We start from the raw sequence: 21,260 nt of genomic DNA on the forward strand, positions 1-21,260 counted from the left end.
TTAATCCCCGTGGGGAAATTCCTCTCTGCATTTAACCCATCCTATGGCAGCCGCCATGCAGCGCCCAGGGACCAACTCCAGTTCTTCTTTTCATTGCCTTGGTCAAGGGCACAGCCAGGAGTATTAACCCTAACATGCATGTCTTCTTGATGGTGGGGGAAACCGGAGCACACGTAGGAAACCCACGCAGACACGGGGAGAACATGCAAACTCCACACAGAGGATGACTTGGGATGACCCCAAGGTTGGACAACTCCAGAGCTCAAACCCAGGACCTTCTTGCTGTGAGGTGACAGTGCTAACCACTGCGCCACCGTGCTGCCAAATAAAAATGGTTGTGCTTCCCCAGTATTTTCTTTTCTGTGGTGCAAACAAAACATTTCCATGTCAAATGTCCAGTACCGGAAGGTGATAGGTTGCACTCATACCAGATTTAAGTCAAAAACAAATCTTCAGTTTCACCAATTTATTATGGATACCCTACCCCTGCTAACGTAATGGCCTTCATCTCCGGTTCATGCTCTGATGAAGACCATCTGGCCAAAACATTAGCATGTCAATAGGGTAGTCAATAAATTGGTGAAATTGAAGAGTTGTCTCATGTCTTAAGTCTGTCATATGCGCAACCTAACACCTTTGGGTATTTGACTTTTAATTTGTATGATACTGTACATTAACCTAACAAAAATGTTGATACAGAATCTGGAACAGCTGGATACAAATAATGCCTATTGGTTCTGCCAGTTAGCTACAATGATGACACCTGTTTTTCTTTCATTTACTCTATATCTCGTGTACTTACAACCCCCCCCCCCCAAAAAAAACCCTTCCTAACCAAACTGTATTTTGCCTTATTGTAAGTATTAATATAGACAAAACATCTCTGGAGTAATTCTTGGGGTGTTCAGTTTGTGAAGTTATATTGCTGTGAGAGAAATAATGAGATTTGTGATTTCAGTTCTCATTCATACTGTCTCGGTAAACGGTTTGGGTGGTTCTTTACGACGCCAATTGCCACACAATGGAGATTTTATATGCCACAGTATCCTACAGGGCCCATCCACAGGTCATAGCTCATATCAGAGTACCAAAACATAATCTGATGGGCACTACATCATCCCGCAAATGCCTGCGCAAAGATGCCCAAATGCTCAGCCAGACTTGCGCTTGGTTCGCATCCATCTTTCGGTTTACATCAGGCGAAAATAACGTCGCAGATTACCAGTGACGAATCTGATTTATCAGCTGTATGTATTGCATATGGTGGTTGCATGCGGCGTCGTTCATCGAAAGTAGTCCGGACACGAGCTTTTTATTGCAATGCACCGCGAATTATCTAGTGCATATGACAATAAGCTTGCACTTGATTACTGTCATCGTCTGCCTCAATTTTTGCACGTTGTTATGGCCCGTAATGCCGACTCAAATGTGCGACACCGTGCAACGAAGCAAAGGGCGATACCGCTGATATCCCGCCCCGCACACTACCGTAACCACACGGCCATTATGACTGTCCTGCACCAACAATAACCTACTTTATAGTCTGTCAGCTGAACATGTACTGTGTGAGTCACGTTAGCGTAGAAAAAAAAATGGATGCCAACGCCGTTGACATAAACGATCTCTGTTGAAACCGTTTACGTAAGTCTTGGAAACCGTCGTGATCAAACACTGTATGAGGGTGGAAAAAAAGACGACGACGACTTTGGAACCAGGGTGGCAAAACGTGAACATCAGATAAACGGGCAGCCAATGAAATATTGGGAGCTCGTAGCATCCACTTCCTCTCGACCAATTGCTTTAAAACGACGTCGGCGCAGGGAATCGGATGCTTGGGCGAACCAAAACCAGCACCAGCGTCGTAACGTCGCAGGCATCGTTGTGATCACGCAGTAAAGACCGACCAAAAAAAAAAAGAAAAAAGTGTCTCCGGCCGCCCTGAAAGTGAGGAAAGCCGCGACACGCCGCAGTAGGTGAGTAGATGGTACGCAGTAACGAAACTCGGATCACCTGCTGCAGCGGCAACGAAAGGCGCGTTTTGTACATTTCTGTATGTTTTTTTGTTGCTTCCTGCGCACCGACATCCGAGGTTTTGGGCAAGACCCTCCTCTATCCGCTGCCTTTTGTGAAAAGAGCCTGCACCAGCTTATTTTGTTTTCCCCCCAGTTGTGACAACGGCGCTAAAGAAAAAAACAAATTGAGCCGTGTGCGTCAATTCACATGTAGCAGCTTTTTAACAGAACAACGCAATCTGATCTCTCGCTGTGCGCTTTACAGATACCCTCGTCAAAATGATTGAAACGGAGACCAGAAGTCGCAACCACGACAAGCACCAGAACGGAGATGCCGCGACGGAAACGTCGACGGTGGAAGATGTTTTTGACGACACTTATCGAGAGAAAGAGGGTCCGAAGCCACCGAGGAGACTGGTGTGGAGAAATATAATTATGATGTCCGTTTTGCATCTAGCAGCGCTATATGGACTCGTACTCATCCCTTCCGCATCAGTTTTAACCCTTGCATGGTGTAAGTATTGATGATAGACGGGCATCTGTCTGTACTGCATGTTGTCCATTTCCCCTTGACTGCCATTCTCTGCAGGGGCACCGAAGATACGAAATGCAAGAGAACAGAATGTGCTGATCTAGTGTGTTGATAGCAAAACAGGCACTCTTTGGCTTTTTAGTGTCTGAATGGCTCATACTATGGTGTTGAATGAGTCATCATTTGGGGGCTGGCCTAATGTTATTCAGTACAAACGCATGACTGTAAGTCTTCACGTTTGAGCTGAAATCAATTCACCAGTCAGTCACACTTTATTGCATATTACATTTTGCTTTACATTCAGCGAAAGTGCACAGATGAAAAGTAGAAAAGACGGATGGGTCGGTGACAAATGTGTTGTTTTTTTTTGCCCCGGAATGTGTTGACCTATGTATTTTTTTCTGTCCCATTTGAAAACGTCTGGATCTAAATTAGGATTTCTGGCAGCGGCCAAACTATTTACAGCATGATCAGAATTTGTCCCCAGTAAACCAGAGAAGCATGACTTCAATTGCTGAACAGGCCTAACTTTGTTTCCCCCTGTGGAACATGCATAATTTCCCTGTCTCTTTGCAGTGCTGGACTGCATGTTATTTCACTGGCGAAGACAAAGCACAATCGCCGTTCTGATAGACATTCCATTGTGAGCTGCATAGCACCCAAACAGAATGTCCTTTAGTTGCAGGCCCCCAGTCCTCAAATCCGTGGCAGCCTTGTTTGGCTTCACATACAAATTCAACAGTTTAAAAACATAAAATATGAGAGGGAAGACCTGCACGCACCCACTGTTATGACTCTCGACATAAACAACATTACCATGAGAGAGAGAGGTTTGGATGGAGCTTGTGAGAATGGAAAGAACATGATGTTCTCCTGACTCTGCTGTTAAGGGTGTTAGATTTATCTTTGTGTGGTAGTAACAGTTTCCCTGAATATATCTATATATCCCCCCTCTCTCTCCCTTAGCTGTGGTGTGCTTCCTCATCAGTGCTCTTGGTGTGACTGCCGGTGCACACAGACTGTGGAGCCACAGATCTTACAAGGCTTCCTTTCCTCTGCGAGTCTTCCTCGCACTTGCCAACTCCATGGCATTTCAGGTAAAGGAAAAACAATACATTGTGTCGGTGGGAAATGAAATAATGCGTGCCTGGTTGTGCCTCATCAGCAGGAACTGCTTGAAAATTATCATATGTCTATGCTTAATACTTTGAAAAACAAAGTGAGAATTAGAATGGTTCCGGATAATATTCAATCTCAAATACCAATGATCCCCGTGACACGAGCATAGAAGGCAGGTTAATGGAAACTGGGTGTAATTCGCTCTCTCTCTTTCCTTTTGTATGTACAGAATGATGTCTATGAGTGGGCCAGGGACCACCGCGTCCATCACAAGTACTCTGAGACGGATGCAGACCCCCATAATGCCAAGCGGGGGTTTTTCTTTTCCCACATTGGTTGGCTGCTGGTCCGCAAGCATCCTGATGTCATCGAGAAGGGCCGTAAACTAGACCTGTCGGACCTGAAGGCAGATAAAGTAGTCATGTTCCAGAGACGGTATGTAAACACAGTGCCACTCCGAGGAGCTATCATGAAGGTGGTAGTCATTTTGCCGCTTTACTTCCTCTGTATGGTGGTGTTTGTGTTTAGCCTGTCTTGGTTTTTTTTTTCTTTTTTTTTCTCGTGAGAACTATACTTGGGCTTTGAAGAATTGGGATTCGGCAAATACTGCGCAAACTTTATCGGTCTTGCAAAAGGAACCTTCACCGCTCTACTTATTCCAGATGCAAAATATCCTGTGTCAAAAAGCAGCATTGCACATTTCGGTAAAATGTATAGGATTTACACATTCACGTTTGTGGAAGTGAAAATCCCTATGCTGTAGTTACAGTTAATACTTGTAAAACATTACACATACATTAGAAGGTGCTGAGTACTGGTGTTGGAGCTATAAAATGGACACCTTTATAGTCAAAATGTGCTAACAGTTATTCCAGCATTCTGAAATTTGTAGAAATTGAGAGGAATGTACATCAAGATAGGCTACATGTGACCACTCTTAATGTGTCCTATTGCTTTCACTCCTAGGAAGAAATTGACATTTATATTGTTACGACCGGAGCTGATTGTATAATCAACTGCTTTTTTTTGGGGGGGGGGGGACTTTGCAAATTTAGTGTTGGGTACAAAGATTTCATTACCAGCACAATCTTACTACCAGCATTATGTGTGAGTCAGATTGCTAGTGCCCATGAACATAAGTGTTAAGTGAATGAATAAGGCCACTTACATGTAGGGTTGTACCCTTGTCACTGTTTCACTGCCCATACCGATTTCAAGTACGAATTTTTAACAGTGCAGAGACCATTAGTTTGTAGTTAATGGGCAAATTAACTGACATATTATCATTTGTTCCACCATTAAAGACATACAGGCTTCCATCTGCCAAAAATGCAGTAAATAAAGCCATTTTCCTTTTATTTGACATGCTACTCATGGATTTTAGTATCGGATTTTAGTTTTGGGTAAATACCGATACTCCATTTTAGCTGATCCCACTATCTGCGTTGGTGCATCTTTATTTACATGTTAGCAAGCTTATTCATTATTCTATAGTTCTGTTTTGTTGAATGCCTTTGTCTTCCCTCTGGCCCAAGCTGTTCAGGAAGTCATACTGTGGGTTAGGGTGGTTGATGACAACTCTAGGGTAGATTCACTGATAAGGAACGTAATTTGTGCCCGGGACCCATTTATACCATGCCCACACAGAGTACAGTGACTGGTCATTTGTCAACATGCCTGCTTCTTTTGGAAGCCGTCCTAAATATGCGTTGTTGCTCTCAAGCAAAAAGAGACTAATATTCACTGCAACAAATGATCAGAAGATCTGGGTAACTTATTTAGTGAAGTGCAAACGGTTTTCAGTCAGGTTAACGTTGTTAGCCTGCTTTGCTGGTGTTTTCTGACTGTGCAGAGCTATAACTGCAACCTTTGTCTTGTCATTAGCAATGACCTTCTCCTTTCTTTAGGGGATCGCTCACTCAGTTAATGAAGAGGTTGAGTTTTTGGTATGTTATTTAGCAGACATGGATAGAGGAATTCACTTTTTTTTTTTAACCTTACCACAGTGCCTGTTATGAAACACTTTCGCCACAAACTAGAGAGCAGTTCATCCCAACGGGAAGCCATAAATTAAGACATCAATCACATTTCACTTTGCAGTACAGATCGAAGTTTTAACATTGAAATAGCTTAAATCAGTGTGTAGCTATGAAAAGAGTGAATGCCAGCTAAGGGTTGACTTCTTTATATACTGATTTGAGTCTTTGATATACATGAAGACATTCTCATTAACTATCACTTGATAATAAATGTTCTCTCTCTCCTCTCAGGAACTACAAGCTCTCCGTTGTGCTCTTATGCTTCCTGGTGCCCATGTTTGTGCCCTGGTATCTGTGGGGTGAATCCCTTGCCGTGGGGTACTTCCTCCCTGGAATCCTGAGATACACCCTGGTTCTCAATGCTACTTGGCTGGTCAATAGCGCTGCACACATGTGGGGCAACAGGCCTTATGACCAGACCATTAACCCCAGGGAAAACCCATTTGTTGCGTTCAGCGCTGTAGGTAAGGAAGGCGTGCACCCACCCGCTACGGCAATTCTTTACTCATGTTGTCAGCAAGGAAACTCTCCCCAGTTAATTAAACTAATAACTTTTTATGTTTTCTCTATCATGTTTTTGTTACTTTGTGTGCATTTATGCATTTGGTAAATTTAAAAAAATATTTGCATTTTCTGCTGAATGCCTGTCATGCCCAATGTACCACATTGGAGCCCTTTTAAAGCTGATGCTGTCTGGCATTCAAAGTGGGGCGGAACTTGCTAATCCAGCGGCTAATGTTTATTTTGTGCTGCATATCCTGGTTTTAGTATAGAAACGGTGGTCAGCTCTGCAGCAGCGTCTACTCGTTACAGAGTTCGGCAATCACATGAGTTTTCTATATGTTTTTTCTCCACTCTGATGTGATTTTTATCGGTTGGCACAAAGACTAAAACCTTGAGATGCAGATAGGGCTGGCTTGTTTGACATCGACTGTACATAGATGAAAATAAACAGGTTTGATTTGAAAACCGATTCTAGAAACTGCAAAAAAGTTCAACTTCACTCTCTAAAATAACTGCACCTGGCTTTTTCAGTTAACGCTCTCCTCTGTCTGAAGCCACCTTATTCTTCTGATTAAACAGATGATACATTTGATAAGCTGTATGCTAACAAGTTAGTTATTTGTTTCACCCAAATCTCCGCTAGCCTCACTTAAAAATGAGGAGTTGTGGTAGGTTCGACAGATATCCGGGTGTAGTAACGGGACCATCCACTGCCATTTTGAAGATGCTCGATGGCATAAGAGCTTGGTGAAACTATTTTTTGTGTAGGTGATGGTGACATCTAGCAAAATGGTAAATTTCTGTCCTTGTTTTTTTTTTCCTTCCAATTTCCAGGCGAGGGGTTCCACAACTACCACCACACGTTCCCCTTCGACTATGCTACCAGTGAGTTTGGCTACAGGCTGAACCTCACCACGGCCTTTATAGACCTCATGTGCTTCTTGGGTCTGGCCACTGGACGCAAGAGGGTGTCCAAGGAACTGATCATGGCTCGAATGCAGCGAACAGGTGACGGGAGCTATAAAAGTGGCTGAGTTATGCAAGTTACTGATGCTGTAACTCATGCCAACTAGTTAAACCAAGAGAGATCGTAGCAAAAGTAATAGCAGCATTTTGGTGGGGCCGTAGTTTGGCAGTGGTGATTGCCATGGTTGATATCTCTGCTTCTGTTCATGAGTTAAACCTATTCCTGAGTTCCTGAGACTAATGTTGGCTTTAAATGGTCCCAGACCCTTTCATAAGGTGTGAATTTTTTATGTTTTAAAATGTCTTTTCCAACTATTGGCCACAGCCAGTATCATGGCGAGGCGTGTAAGCACAGCTTTTTCACCTGCCATAATATCAAGCAGGTAGTAGAAAAGTGAGGGGGGAAAAAAAACCAGCAGAATGGGATTGAAATGGCCTCGGTGAGAACATAACAGCCGTATGGTCTGGACAGGGTATCAAGGCAGTGATTAGAGAATATTAACCTCTTATTTATTCATGTGCTATTTATTAATCCTTTTGCAGCACTTTGAAATTGTTTAGTGAAAACGTCAGCAGTGAAGTTCCCTTGCTTTATGACCAAAGCAGGCAAGATCTAATCATGTGTCTGCTCACTCTGGGCTTCATGCCCTAACCTGTCAGGATCAATGCGTAGCGCTTTGCTTCATTCCAGAGAAGGTGAAGTTAAATTATTGTTTTACAGTCAAAATTCTTCTTTATTTTTGTAAAGCCGGTAGACTTATCGAACCATAAGCTGCTGTGTTTTACCGCCAAATACTCAAGACATTCAATGCACTATTGAACTGCCCCCATTTATCACACCTGACAACACTGGCAAAACCGCAGTTTAGCTGCATATATACTTTGATAGTAATTACACACCAGTTGTCTCCTGTCCAAGGTGCTCTTGATGAAAGTCTTCTGAGGAGAATAAAGTTCTCTTGATCTTACCACTTGTGTATGACACAATTTATACCGCTGGTTGGGTCGTGAAGGTGCCTGGGACTTCTGTTAAGATACCTGAAGCACTGGTTGTGCACCACCTTTACTGAGACACTTTTACACTGAGGCGTGGAAACAGACTTCTCACCTATGATCTAAACAGAGAGAATCGTTAACTTTCCATTTGGTATTTTTTACCACAGTTGAGGAAATGAGACAGGTACGACTGTCTCGCTTTTCTCTCCCTCAGACAAGGCCAATAAGGCACGCACAGCAGGTGCATTTACTTATGCTGTTGTCTCATATTATGAAAACATCATAGTCAGGACTTTGCCTACATGCCTTATTAGGGTATTGCACTTTTGTCGTTGCACATCTAGGCAGGTCAGTCTAACTAAAGACTAGTGCAAATTAGGGAAGTGAATTAGGGCTAAGAGAGTTGTCACTATTCTGCCGTGTCTACACTGTATGTAAGAAACACAAGCATGACTGAAATCCTTCATAATTTAGGATGAATGAGAGGGACCACATAAAGAAGTCTCATGGTTGGTTAAAAAAAAAAATTCAACTTTTTCATTGGTAAACAAAGACTCTGTTCTGAGACAACTTCCAAATCTATTATCTTATTAAGAATATTGTGAAAATAATTGTCACACTTGCTCTTTCAGTGCAATTACTTTTTTACAGTGTTAACTTCTTGAAGTTTGAATGCCTTAAAAAAAACTGGCACATTTTTTCAAGGAATGTTTTACCCACTGTATAAAGCCGTAAATAAACCAAATTTTCTACTTGTAGGAAAGTATGTTTGCTGTCATTTTGTTGAGATTCTGTAATGCTCCTTATTCCTAAACCTGAATAAAAATAGATTGTTGTACCATTGGCTTCATTAAGTGCTCAAATATGGCACATTGTGCATTATTTTATTATTACTTTACATAAGATGTGCAGGGAAGCTTCAGCAGTGTATTGAAAACTGTTTATAACTGTTCAGTGATAATGGGTGATCCTCCTCGTGCTTGAATTTGCTCCTTGCGTCATTTACGTATGATAGCATCTTGACATTTCCATCTCATTTTAAAAGGAATCTACTTGGACCTGTTGAACTCTTGTCTGTAGGCTTGCTGATGGGGATCAACCTCTGATGGTTCCGTGTGGTTTACTTATCAGCCACACACACTGCACAATGTTGTACTGTCCATGTGATGCTACCATGCATGTTTAAAATTCTTCCAGGCATTGTCTCATGGGGCTCTCTATTGATAGCTATATAGTAACTATGCCATGCATGAGGCTGCATTATACTGCAGAATGAGTCTTGCAATGCAGATTCATGTCAACAAGTATCCGTCCTACAGACTTTTAGAGTCCCTCCACCACGATCAGTTGAGACTTAGCACTGTCCTCTTACAATGCAACTACTTATAGCAAGGGCATATGTTTTGGTTTCAAACATGGTGGTGACATTTTTGAAACTAACAATGTTTGAAACTGTGTGTGTGTGTGTGTGTGTGTGTGTGTGTGTGTGTGTGTGTGTGTGTGTGTGTGTGACTCTGTAAAGCTTTTGCTTTATTCAGTGTATATTTGCTTGTCCAAAACAGGACTTTTATTACTTACCTTTTCCCTCTGATTTTAAATGTTGTGCAGACCCATAATCTGCAAGAAAGTAGGGTATACTTAATGTATTGTGCAAGTGTTGTTCCAGTTAGTTTTCCATGGTTTGTCTAGTTGCACTTGTCAACTGAATGTCAATGGGGTTTAATGGGAGCTTCTGTCTCCATCTGATTAGAGGGCAGGTGAACAATCACATTTAGCCAACAAGCTTTACCGTCCAGTATTCTAAATGTGTAGTGTGACCACATCTGTGTACCTCGAAGTAGAGTAAAAAAACAAAAACACATTACTAAGCCACTGCAAGACCTCACCTGAGACCCTATGGCTCCAACTGCCTCTCCTCCAGTCTGCTCTACTGATAATCTAGTTGATAGCAGTGGTTCCTGTAGGAAATACAATTATGAACAGGTACAAATAGAGACAAAAAGAGAGCCCCACTAAATCAGACCAGCTCATGAATTTTCACTGTTATGGTATTTAACACTAACTTGTGTACTGCCACCTCAGTTGGCTATCAAGGCAGTGTAAACCTCACCTGAGATCCTGTAGCTCCACCTTCTCCTCCTTCAATCTGTTCTGTTTGGCTACTTGATTGAGGTGTTTCCTGCAACTAATAAAAATGATGAATTCATCATGAAGCCATGGCCAGACTTTAAGGCTATCTTAAATACATCTCAAAAACCTCCACTATCATCTATATTCCAACCAACTCATGAACTTCAAGTTAACCTTAATCTGTACACCATGGGACACCACGGAACCTCATCTGAGACCATGTGGCTCCACCTGCCTCTCCACTGTTTTCTGCTGTCGCTGGAACCAGAACTTCCCTGATCAGAAGATGTGTGACACCCACAATTGAATTAATCGGGTTTGCTATGGCTAATTTTGCACATAAATGATGTTCATCTTAAAAATGACTCATACTGGTTGTTCACTTCATCAGCTCATGAACACTTGTCAGAAGGCGGGGAGAGGGTTGACGTTAGAGGGTATTGGTCACCGAGCCATCATTACAAGGCATTCTTATGTTTGCCAAGTTCGTACTTAGACTTTGACTTGTCCTGTTGAACTCTCGTCTGCAGGCTTGCTGATGGGGATCAACCTCTGATGGTTATCAGCCACACACATTGCACGATGTTGTACTTATCCATGTGACACCACCATGCTCTCCAGGCGTTGTTTCATTGGGGCTCTCTCTTGGTAACTTTAAAGTAACTATGCCATGCATGGGGCTTGCTTATACTGCATTAATATGCCCCCCACCCCCGTGCAGTCAAAACTGATCACAGGTCTTTTCTAACGTTTTCTGATATAATGTTTCTAAATTGCATTTTCTTAATGAGGGGTGGCAGGATGAGTCTTACACACGCAAATTCATGGTGACTAAGTCATCAAGGCATTCTTATGTTGGCCAGGTTCGTACTTAGACTTTGACTTGCCATAACAAGTGGTTTGATAACAATTTCGCCGTGATAGCACTTACAATAAAAATGGTTGATCATGTTAAAATCATGACTGAGCTCTGAACTACTTCCAAGTGGGTGTCAGAAGCTGACTGCTCTCAGAGATCTCTCCCTCCCCTTCGCTGAGCACACCCAGATGCTCCAGAGCAACACAATGTGGTACTGCCTGCCCTCCTGGACCCGAGTGCTCACCTGTCCCGAGTTGCCCAAGGCCCAGGGTTCTGGCTACAGGGACTTCGCTTCCCTGGCACAGAGGATGAAGGCAAACATAGACCAGTGCGTCAGCCGTTTCCTTGAACCCAGTGATTCCAAGGCCTCACTACTGCTGCGTGCTCCCTCGACTCAACAGTCTCACCAGAAGTGCTCACTGAAAATGACGAACAAATTCAGGAGCTTCTGAGAAAAGCAGATTACATGTGTGTGTGTGTGTGTGTGTGTGTGTGTGTGTGTGTGTGTGTGTGTGTGTGTGTGTGTGTGTGTGTGTGTATGTGAATTAATTGTAAAGCGCTTTTGAGTGGCTGCTGCAGCTAGAAAAGCACAATATAAAATGCAACTTGATTGATTGATTGAGCTAACTTGACAAAAAAGTGGTTTGAGATCGCTAAAATATTGGTATCTATAGGGCCGACCCAGTGACCCCACCGTCCATGCCCACATCTTACAGAACCCGTGCGCCGTCGCTGCAGGATACACGCGACACAGGTTGGTAATGGCTAAACGCCGTCTCCGATCGAAATCTGAGAGGGTAAAAGGCAGATGTTCATGTTGCGCTGGTCAGTCCTGGCAGGCGTGCTGTTAACTCTGCCCGACACGTCGCGGCCAAGAGGAGTCCATGTGCAGAGGTTGTGGTCCGACCGCCGGTGGATTTTTGGAGCTCCTCGCGTCTCTCGTTGCCCCGATGGTGACATCAGCCGCCTCTCTCTTCATTGGCTGTGGACTGTCAGACCATCCTTCCCCCCGGCATGTAGCACCTCAGTGTGGTCACACTCACTTATAGCCCGGCACTGTCAAACTGGTCTGGTACACCCCGGTCCTTCATGTATGCGCAATGAAAGGGCTTGTTATTCGAAAGTTTTATGTAGTAACGCAGCCTGTCTGCGTTGCCGCCATGCCGTTCCGTAAACCATTCCGCTGTCAGAGGCGGTGTGCGTGTGCGCGCGCGCCGTGGGGTGATCGCTGCAAAATCGGTGTTGCCAACATACTTTGACTCAGTGTTTCAAAACCGCAAATTGCCAACGAGTCTGACGCTTGGCACTAGGTGGGTGCATGCGAATCCATAGGTGGGGCAATTTGGCAAAGTTATCGGCGCAACATGTGGCCGTGCACCCCCCCTCCCTCCACATTTCTTTACAAATGCGTAGTTTGCTGCGGCCATGTAAGCGATTCAGCGTCTGGTTTGTCGAGCCTGCGTTGATCTCTAAAACGCAAACCTCCATTCTGCATGGCGCAATAAAAACGTGTTTTTGCATGCGTGTGCTGCGAGTATGCAGGTAGTTTGAAAGCCGTACCCAAGATGTGATCAGCTCATATTGTCTCACAGGGCTGTCATTCCTCAAAAAATAAACCCTAATCCACGATCACCTCTTTTTTTTCTCATCCCAGTTTGCACACAGGGAGGCAGGTTGGTGATTGCCCGAAGGGACCTGAGGGTCAGACGGGGTTATTTGGGAATAGCCCCTTCACCACATGTGAGGGAGGGACCGTCTGGATTAGTGTTGCAAATACCCTATCTGAGCTCAGCCTTTAATCTATTACCCCCCCCCATGTCTTTTAATTTCTGTTGGGGTTTACATTAAAATGTCAGCAGTAAATCTCAACCTGCTTTAACGAGAGATACGTGTCCGTGCAGCGTCAGCCCGTGCTCATATCCTACCGGATGACGCAAACACATCCGGTGTCCCTCATCGCGAAACTGGATAGCTATCAAACCACCGTATCAGTATTGAGATATACTACTTTTCAATAGGTCGTTTAAAAGGACGTATCTTCAAACGTTGTGGTGTATCACCATTATATTGTCATTTTCGAGGGGTGTATTTCTTTTATTCCTCCACTTACTTTTAACTGTTGCCTTAGCAACTGACCTTTACTGTTGTAGGGCAATCTGATATCAAGGATGTACCGTCATGTCAACTCATCCAATTAAGATGGTGACTTAAAAAGGAGAGGTCGCTATACACCGACTCCTCTCTTCTCTTTTCCATCTTAACCATTTTGAACTTGCTTCTATGGTCTACTCATTCAACGTTGCTGAAATGAATGAATTTAGACGTCCGATCTAAACCTAGTCTGGGTTTGGTCCCCACCAGAGTGATACACACCGAATCACACCTTTGCGAAAACCATGTTTCATTTCCTCACCAACAAAGAGCAAAAACCTGTTTTTTGTTGTTGTTGTTGTTGTTGTTGTTGTTTTTGTCGCCCAATCTACAACCACTCATCATTCTGGGGAAGGGGTATGGCGGGAGAGAGAGAGGGGGGCACAACGTCCTAATCCACGACAATCAATTTCACGCGTCTTCCAGCTCAGTGTGCGTCTTCCAGCTCAGTGTGCGGCTAGCTCAGATGAACTTTTCAGGGCCTGACATCCAGGAGGTCAGAGCCGCGGTTGGGTGTGGGACATGAAGTGTCCGGTGGCGGCGGAGCAAGGGGAAGGCCCGGGGTGCCCTTTTGATCATTTCACTCTCTCTTTGGGCCAATACCTCTGATTGGCCGGGAAAGTCAGAAGGGGAAAATCTTTAATTAAGCAGATAATCTCTTGTTGGGACGAGAGTGGCTCCATTTCACAGCACCCCCACCCCACCCCACCCCACCCCACCCCAAAAAAAAAGAAGAAAAAAGGAAATCTTATTTGAGACTCTGGGTAGCCGGAGTGAAGTTCTACGTGGATCTGCAGCTCAGAGTCCTCGACGCTGTTGGTGGAGCTTGGCAATTCCCCCTCACCTGTCAGAATGTTCATGCATTTGGAGGTTTTCTATTACATCTTTATTCTGTTGGCACACATGAGCTCTTACTGCTGCTGGTAAGTTACATTTTAATACTGTGTTTTATTCAATTTTACCCCCTCCCCGTGTTCTCTTTCTGCTATAGAAAGTACATTGTGTCAAGGCAAGACGTAAATCACCGCAATTATTGTTTGAATTCTTCTTTATTTTATTTTTGTCTTGTCTGTTTTTCAATAGTCAGAATAATGATGGACTCGGTATGTGGGTTTTTTTTTTAGGAATGAACCGGTATTTCCACTGTGAAATACAGAAACTTCTATATAAAAACAAAAAATAACTGTAATTGTAATGACTGTAACCAACATCCTAAATGTTTGTATGAACAGAGAATTGTGCCTTTTTTAGATTGTTTAATCATAAAGCATGGCTATTTTTGCAGAAATAACTGGTTTGTATAATCACATAAGATAAAAATTAACAGTTTTTTTGGGGGGGGGTGTAACTATTTATTTGTGTTTTAATGTATCCCATGGGCTTCACTTATGATAATACAACTTTAGATCCTTTGCAAAAAAACAAAACAAAACAAAAAAGCAGACCTTAAGTTGGACTTACTAGGTTTGGGATGCCGACTGATGGCACAGTTTATCATGTTATGAAATGCACTAATGAGAGAGATGTTAACAGAGCAGAGAAGTATTCATCCGTCCTCTGAGGGACACTTTGTTTCCCCGAGCTAATAAGCTGTCTCCCCTTCCAGGTCAGTGAATAATTTCTTGATGACTGGACCCAAGGTAAGCCAGCGTTCTTTTGATCTTCTTATCCCTTTCCCAGGAGAAAGAGAGAGAGAGAGAGAGAGAGAGAGAGAGAGAGAGAGAGAGAGAGAGAGAGAGAGAGAGAGAGAGAGAGAGAGAGAGAGAGAGAGAGAGAGAGAGAGAGAGACTACTTCCTAAAAAAGATGCTTTCTATAACAAACACAAGCACACATGTGAAGTCTGTCTCTTGTGGGCTGTATAACAGAATACATAGTTAGCCCACCAGGCTGCAGATGTCTCCACTGAACTGCAGGGATGCAGCTCTGGTCCACGCCTGTGTGCGACAATGGCGCTAATGATATATCAATGATATTCTTTGCCCTTTGAGAGTGGCTTTGTGGAGTCCCCCCCCCCAACCCCACCTCTCATGTACTTGACCTCGTTCAGAGGCGCTGTGTGTCCCCGGGTTGAGTGAGTAAAGAAGCAGGAGAGGCATGGGCAGGCATGGCTATAGTGGGTGGTCATCATTAGCGAGCCAGACCCCCGTGAAAGAGGTGGTTCTCAATCTCCGCAAAGGCCACTCGAGACATATTCGTATGTATCGTTCACACAGTCTGAACAAGCAGCCGGCCAGCGGGCGAAAGCCAAGCGGAGATGGAGAACTGCTTTGGGACGGCGGCCAATTGGATTTGAGAAATCTGTAGAAACGAACACCACATTTTTCAAATTTCAGGACATGATCATGTATCTAGACGGCCTTCATCCGATGTATATAATTGAACACGCTCAACTTGGTAGACTTCTTCAACTCTTGAGGACTTGTTTTTGTAATTTCACAGGTGATTGTCGACATGTCATTTTAACTACTCATACAAATCAGGATGACCTGTGTAGAATTGAAGGTGCGGGGAAATCCTTCAAATTGAAAATCATATGGTCCAGATTGGTGATAGGGGTTAAACCGGTCCGTTAATCTTAAATCAAGACAAGTTTATCCCAAGTTATCCCATCTCAAGTTTCTTTTTCACGTGCTACATTTGACTTTACCCGTCCTGATTCTGTTGTGAAATTTCAACATCAGTCTGACGAGGCCCTTGGTCTGCTCAGGACTCACACTCAATACAGTTTGGATCATAACAACAGAGTGAAATTCGCAGATGACACCAGAGTAATTGGACTGGTAAATGATAACAGTGAGGATGCCTATAGGAAGGAGATGAGAGACCGATTCATATGTTGTCAAGATAACAACCTCTCCCTCAATGTTGAGAAAACAGGGAGATAATTGTTGGTTTTAGGAAGTCCAAAACAGTTCAGACACCAGTTTACATCAACGGTGTCCCTGTTGTGAAGAACTTCACATTTTTAGGCATTCAGATCTCAGACTCCCTCTCCTGGTCTCTAAACACCAGTTGTATCATTAAGAAGGCGCAACAGAGACTATATTTTCTGAGATGTCTTGAAAAATTCAGAATGTCCACAAAAACCTTGGTCAATTTCCATCAGACTACTGTAGAGAGCCTCCTTACTGGAAGCATACTGGTGTGGTTTGGCAACCTGACTGAACAGGACCACAAACAACTAAAGGGGATAGTATAAACGGCTTCAAACATCATAGGAACAGCGCTGCCACAGCTTCAGGACATGTACACCATCTGTTACAGAAGGAAGGCCCTAAGTATCATGGAGGACACTATCCACCCAGCGCATGGTCTGTTCTCTGTCCTTCCCTCAGGACAACACTTACAGATACTTGCATCTCTGATATATTCTCTGCACCATTGCACTTTATTGCTTCTTATTTCACCTCTATATAGTCAATCCTTGTGTGTATATCTGAAGATTGTTGTGTTGTAGTGTTGTTATTCTATGTCAAGTACACTGTGAGAGCCATGTGTCAAATTCAACGTGTGTGCAGACCTACATGGCCAATAAACCTGATTCTGAGCACCAGAGCTCAGACCAGCCGCCTCAGACAGTTCTTACCCCCAGATAGTCAGAATAATGAACAGTAGGTGCCTTACATAAATTTCAGTGATCTGTTATTTTGTGGCATTTCTGATTTCTGATTTATTGTTTTTGCTGTTATTTATTATTTCCTTATTTAAAGTTTTAAGGACTGAGATAGCCAGGGCACATGCATTTCATTGCATTTGAAGGTACATGGTACTTTTTACATGTATATGATAATAAAGTGAACTCGGATGTGATCAGCCGGCTCTCTAAAACTCCCTTGGAAGGGAGACGTGTTCCTGACCATTACTGCTGACCTACTGTGAATTATCACAGCTGTCTCCATGCAGAGAGAGATGTGGCCCTAAACATGCCGGGATTAAATGAGGAGGTTGAAATTAATGTTCAATTTATTACTAACAGCACCATTATAACCCCCAACATGTCCCAACGTTGTGAAGTTCAATCCCCAACGTTTGCCCTCAGCTCCGCTAAGGCACTGTCATTGTGAGTTGCTTTGAGTTAAAAGTGTGCTTATGAATGCTAAATGAGGACAATAAAAAACAATAAATGCCATCTGTTATATATGGATCCCCTAAAGCGACATGCTTCTGGTGCTCACGTGAAAGTTTCAAGTGTGCACGTGAAACTTTGGGGGGGGGGGATAAAATTTTGCTGGGGGTGCCCCGGTGGCCCTCCTGGTAGAGTGTGTACCACTATAAGGCTGAGTCCTTACCGTAGCGGCCTGGGTTCGAATCTGGCCCAGGCCCTTTGCTGCATGCCATGCCTTCTCTCTTAACTGTCTCTCTCTTTCTACTACCACTATCCAATAAAGGTGGAAAATGGCAACAACAAAAGAAAGCTCTTGAAAAAAATTTTGTTTTTTTGCTCATGTCCCTTTAGGGGCTCCGTAGTTCTGAAACAGACTGAAATTTAAATTCATGGTGAGAGTCAGGTCGTCCATCAATTTAAATTCGTATGTTTATCGTGCTGTATCGTTTGTGTTGTTTAACAGCTTTCATGATTGCCTCCTCTCTGTCGCCCCAGGCTTACCTGATCTACTCCAGCAGTGTGGCAGCAGGGGCCCAGAGTGGGATAGAGGAGTGTAAATACCAGTTTGCATGGGACCGCTGGAACTGCCCAGAGAGAGCTCTGCAGCTGTCAACACACAGCAGCCTGCGCAGCGGTGAGTCAGGCGTCCCCATGGACCGGCCAGTTCATAATATAACCCCTCTCAGCATCTGCCTGTTGAGGAAACCTGGCAATAAATTCTGTTTGCGGACTGGAAGTAAACCCTAACTGATTGACAAGATCTATACCCTCCTATCTGCAGTTACTGTGAGCTTGTGTTTGTCCATGATCTCTCTGTTATCTCTGAGGGGGGGAGGGGGCTCTGAAATTGGGATATTTGTATTGACATGAGACCTGTCACTCTTACTGGTTGCTACAGTGGCCGTGGTCGGCCTTGCCAAAACAAACACGCTAATCCGACTCACAACATCCAACACGGCCGCCCCCTGCTATTCAGGGCTTGTGAAAACATGATATTGCCCAGACAATTAGTTCAGTGTGTTTTACATTACAAGAGTAAAAGTTGCATACAAAGTATACAAAGAGGAAGAATAGCGAGTGGCTGAAGTAGGAGACCACTCCACAGATAAAGGTTTGGGTCACAGGGTAAGAGAAGAGGAGGGCTTCGTTTGGAAAGCAGTGGCTTATGAAGGGAAGTGCTTTCTTTCCCTTGTGTTTATATAAAGCCCCGGAATAAATGCATGCCACCAAAAGCCCCGGATCAAGTCAAGTTTCGGGCCACTTTTATGTATATCGTCAAACAACATTTCATAAGGAAGCAGTCATTTCATTAACCCTTACATCCAAGTCCGACTTATGATCGTCTCTCTCAGCCCTCATACTGACACAGATTTACCAGAATTCATATCTAAGTGATCTGTTGCTAACTTGTGAAAGATAAAATATACTGTAAGTGAACCTCTCTGTTGCCAGCAAATCGGGAGACTGCATTTGTCCACGCCATCAGTTCGGCTGGAGTAATGTACACACTTACCAGAAACTGCAGTCTGGGGGACTTTGACAACTGTGGCTGTGATGACACCAGAAATGGACAACGGGGTAAGGAATAAACGAAATGCTCATTTCGTCACAGCACATACTTACTACAAACAGAGGGTGAAACACACTTGCACCTTCTCTCACTTAAAGTGGATTGGCCAGGTACCAGCCAGATATAAGAGTGGTTTAATTTTCATTGCCCTCTTCCCCAGGTGGTCATGGATGGCTTTGGGGGGGCTGCAGTGATAACGTTGGTTTTGGTGAGGCCATCTCCAAACAGTTTGTTGACGCATTGGAGACTGGGCAGGATGCACGGGCAGCCATGAATCTCCATAACAATGAGGCTGGACGCAAGGTACAGTAGTACTTACATAATGCTCTCAGATAAAAACTATATGTGCAGAATGCAGAAACACAAAATAAAACAAGGCTATGGCTCACCTCCTAATGACCGATGAGCATGACGAAGATGTGCTAAAATGAAGTGTTGTTATTATTACCTTGGCTATATGTTGCAGGCTAATTTCAGAGTGCAACTCTATTCATTCTCAGCGTTAAACCATGCAGTATTTATGGCTGTAGCGATGCATTAGTAGAGTGGCCGTGAGGGAAAACAACTTGTGTTGAAGCTGGAGAACTGGCTTAGATTTTTGGGAATGTCCCTTTCCCCTCCAACCGGCTGCATAGTGTAAAGTACCCTTTGAATCATTTATTCCCTGTGCCGAATAACACCGAGTGTGCCACCCAAGCGTCCTTTTCATATTCCTACAAGTGAGGTGCCACTCGTCCCCTATAATAACAGTGTGCTCGGTGTACCAGAAGGGCCTATTTACCGTTGCTCAATGCCTTTATGACAATACCTCAACTTGAGAATCTCAGGATCACTGGTGCAAGCTTAATTAGAGCTCCTGGGGAGCCAGACATTGCACAGTGTTCTGTATTATGCCGCTTTTTAAAATAAGTGTTTAGTTTTATTCTTGCAATAAGGATCCCACATTTATGTTGGTCTTTGTTGGGCGCTGGGGGAGGCTGAGGGGACCACAGGCATGCAGCTGAAGTGCTCTTTGTTTACCCTGCCTGTGCTCCCTCCTGTTGAGCCCGAGGATCCCCACAGCACCTGGAGCATCATTGTAACAGAAAAAAATGGGGAGCAAAAAAGGGGGGTAAAAAAAAATCCTTTTTCATTTCACCACTCAATGGGACTCGCCATTGGGTCTTCTCACCGTAGAAAACATGTTGATAATGAACATGCTAAATAATGCTCCTATTTCTACTGGTGGACAATGGGGCTCAATGTGAAACTTTGATTCAGTCTCACCTCCACCGAGAGTTCATCGCCAACTCGAAAAGAAATGTTCCTTTTCAACCGACAGCTGTTTTGTGTCGGGTAAAGTCAGGAAACACTGAGGGTGCGACAATAGCTGACAAAAATGTCAGGAATGAACCTTGAACTTATCATTTCTTCCTTTCAGTGTCCCGTCTTTTCTGTTATGTGCAAAAGCTCAAGCATGCAATCAGTTAATTTGACAACACATCAATCAAGCAACAATACACATCATGCCTTTCACACGTGTGAACACACACACATGCACACACACACACACACACGTAAAATGGAATATATAGAGTCTGTGCAAAATATCATTGTCTCCGACAACATCGACAACAAATGAAATACTTTGTCAAAATGAATCAAAGCTTTTTGTTTCCTCTTCTCTCCTTCTTCCAACTTCAGGCTGTGAAGGGAACCATGCAGCGCACATGTAAATGCCACGGGGTCTCGGGTAGCTGCACCACTCAGACCTGCTGGCTGCAGCTCCCAGAATTTCGGGAGGTGGGAAACTACCTGAAGGAGAAGTATCACCGGGCTCTGAAAGTGGACCTCCTCCGGGGAGCGGGGAACAGCGCGGCCAGCCGGGGCGCCATTGCCGAGACCTTCAGCTCCATCTCCCGCAAGGAGCTGGTCCACCTGGAGGACTCCCCCGATTACTGCCTGGAGAACCGCACGCTCGGCCTGCCAGGCACGGAGGGCCGCGAGTGCGTGAAGAAGGGCAAGAACTTGAACAAGTGGGAGAAACGCAGCTGCAAGAGACTCTGCGGCGAGTGCGGCCTGGCCGTGGAGGAGCGCAAGGCGGAGATGGTGTCCAGCTGCAATTGCAAATTCCACTGGTGCTGCGCGGTAAAGTGCGAGCAGTGTCGAAAGGCTGTGACCAAGTACTTTTGTGTGAAGAGAAGGGGTCAGAGGGAGAAGAATGAGAGTGCTAACAGCCGCAGGAAGAGCTTTAGACTGAGGAAAAAGCACTGAGCCGCTATGGCATCTTCCACACC

General features: G+C 44.1%; 2 protein-coding genes across 3 annotated transcripts; both read left to right on the forward strand.

The window, feature by feature from the left end:
* Positions 1-1,571: 1,571 nt before the first annotated feature.
* scdb (stearoyl-CoA desaturase b) lies at positions 1,572-9,004 on the forward strand. Of its 2 annotated transcripts, none has more exons than XM_056291376.1 (6): positions 1,572-1,973; positions 2,278-2,526; positions 3,511-3,641; positions 3,893-4,098; positions 5,934-6,166; positions 7,041-9,004. In XM_056291376.1, the coding sequence occupies exons 2-6, from the start codon at positions 2,292-2,294 to the stop codon at positions 7,238-7,240; spliced, it is 1,005 nt and encodes a 334-aa protein (XP_056147351.1). In that variant the 5' UTR covers positions 1,572-1,973; positions 2,278-2,291; the 3' UTR covers positions 7,241-9,004. The 2 variants fall into 2 exon arrangements, with proteins under 2 accessions (XP_056147351.1, XP_056147352.1); XM_056291377.1 differs by lacking the exon at positions 1,572-1,973 and adding an exon at positions 1,991-2,031.
* Positions 9,005-14,000: 4,996 nt separating this feature from the next.
* Positions 14,001-21,237, forward strand: wnt8b (wingless-type MMTV integration site family, member 8b). Its single transcript, XM_056291862.1, has 6 exons — positions 14,001-14,231; positions 14,915-14,948; positions 17,910-18,048; positions 18,867-18,992; positions 19,145-19,287; positions 20,668-21,237. Exons 1-6 carry the CDS (start codon positions 14,161-14,163, stop codon positions 21,235-21,237), a joined length of 1,083 nt encoding a protein of 360 aa, XP_056147837.1. The 5' UTR covers positions 14,001-14,160.
* The last annotated feature ends 23 nt before the right edge of the window (positions 21,238-21,260 follow it).

Source organism: Lampris incognitus, chromosome 13 (genome assembly GCF_029633865.1).
Source record: "Lampris incognitus isolate fLamInc1 chromosome 13, fLamInc1.hap2, whole genome shotgun sequence".
NCBI lineage: Eukaryota > Metazoa > Chordata > Actinopteri > Lampriformes > Lampridae > Lampris > Lampris incognitus.

Coding starts and splice junctions, on each gene's coding strand:
- scdb (XM_056291376.1), top strand. CDS start 2,292: ATGATTGAAACGGAGACCAGAAGTCGCAACCACGACAAGCACCAGAAC. Junction 3,642..3,892: donor CCAACTCCATGGCATTTCAG/GTAAAGGAAAAA, acceptor TTGTATGTACAG/AATGATGTCTATGAGTGGGC. Junction 6,167..7,040: donor TGTTGCGTTCAGCGCTGTAG/GTAAGGAAGGCG, acceptor TCCAATTTCCAG/GCGAGGGGTTCCACAACTAC.
- wnt8b (XM_056291862.1), top strand. CDS start 14,161: ATGTTCATGCATTTGGAGGTTTTCTATTACATCTTTATTCTGTTGGCA. Junction 18,049..18,866: donor ACACAGCAGCCTGCGCAGCG/GTGAGTCAGGCG, acceptor CTCTGTTGCCAG/CAAATCGGGAGACTGCATTT. Junction 19,288..20,667: donor ACAATGAGGCTGGACGCAAG/GTACAGTAGTAC, acceptor TTCCAACTTCAG/GCTGTGAAGGGAACCATGCA.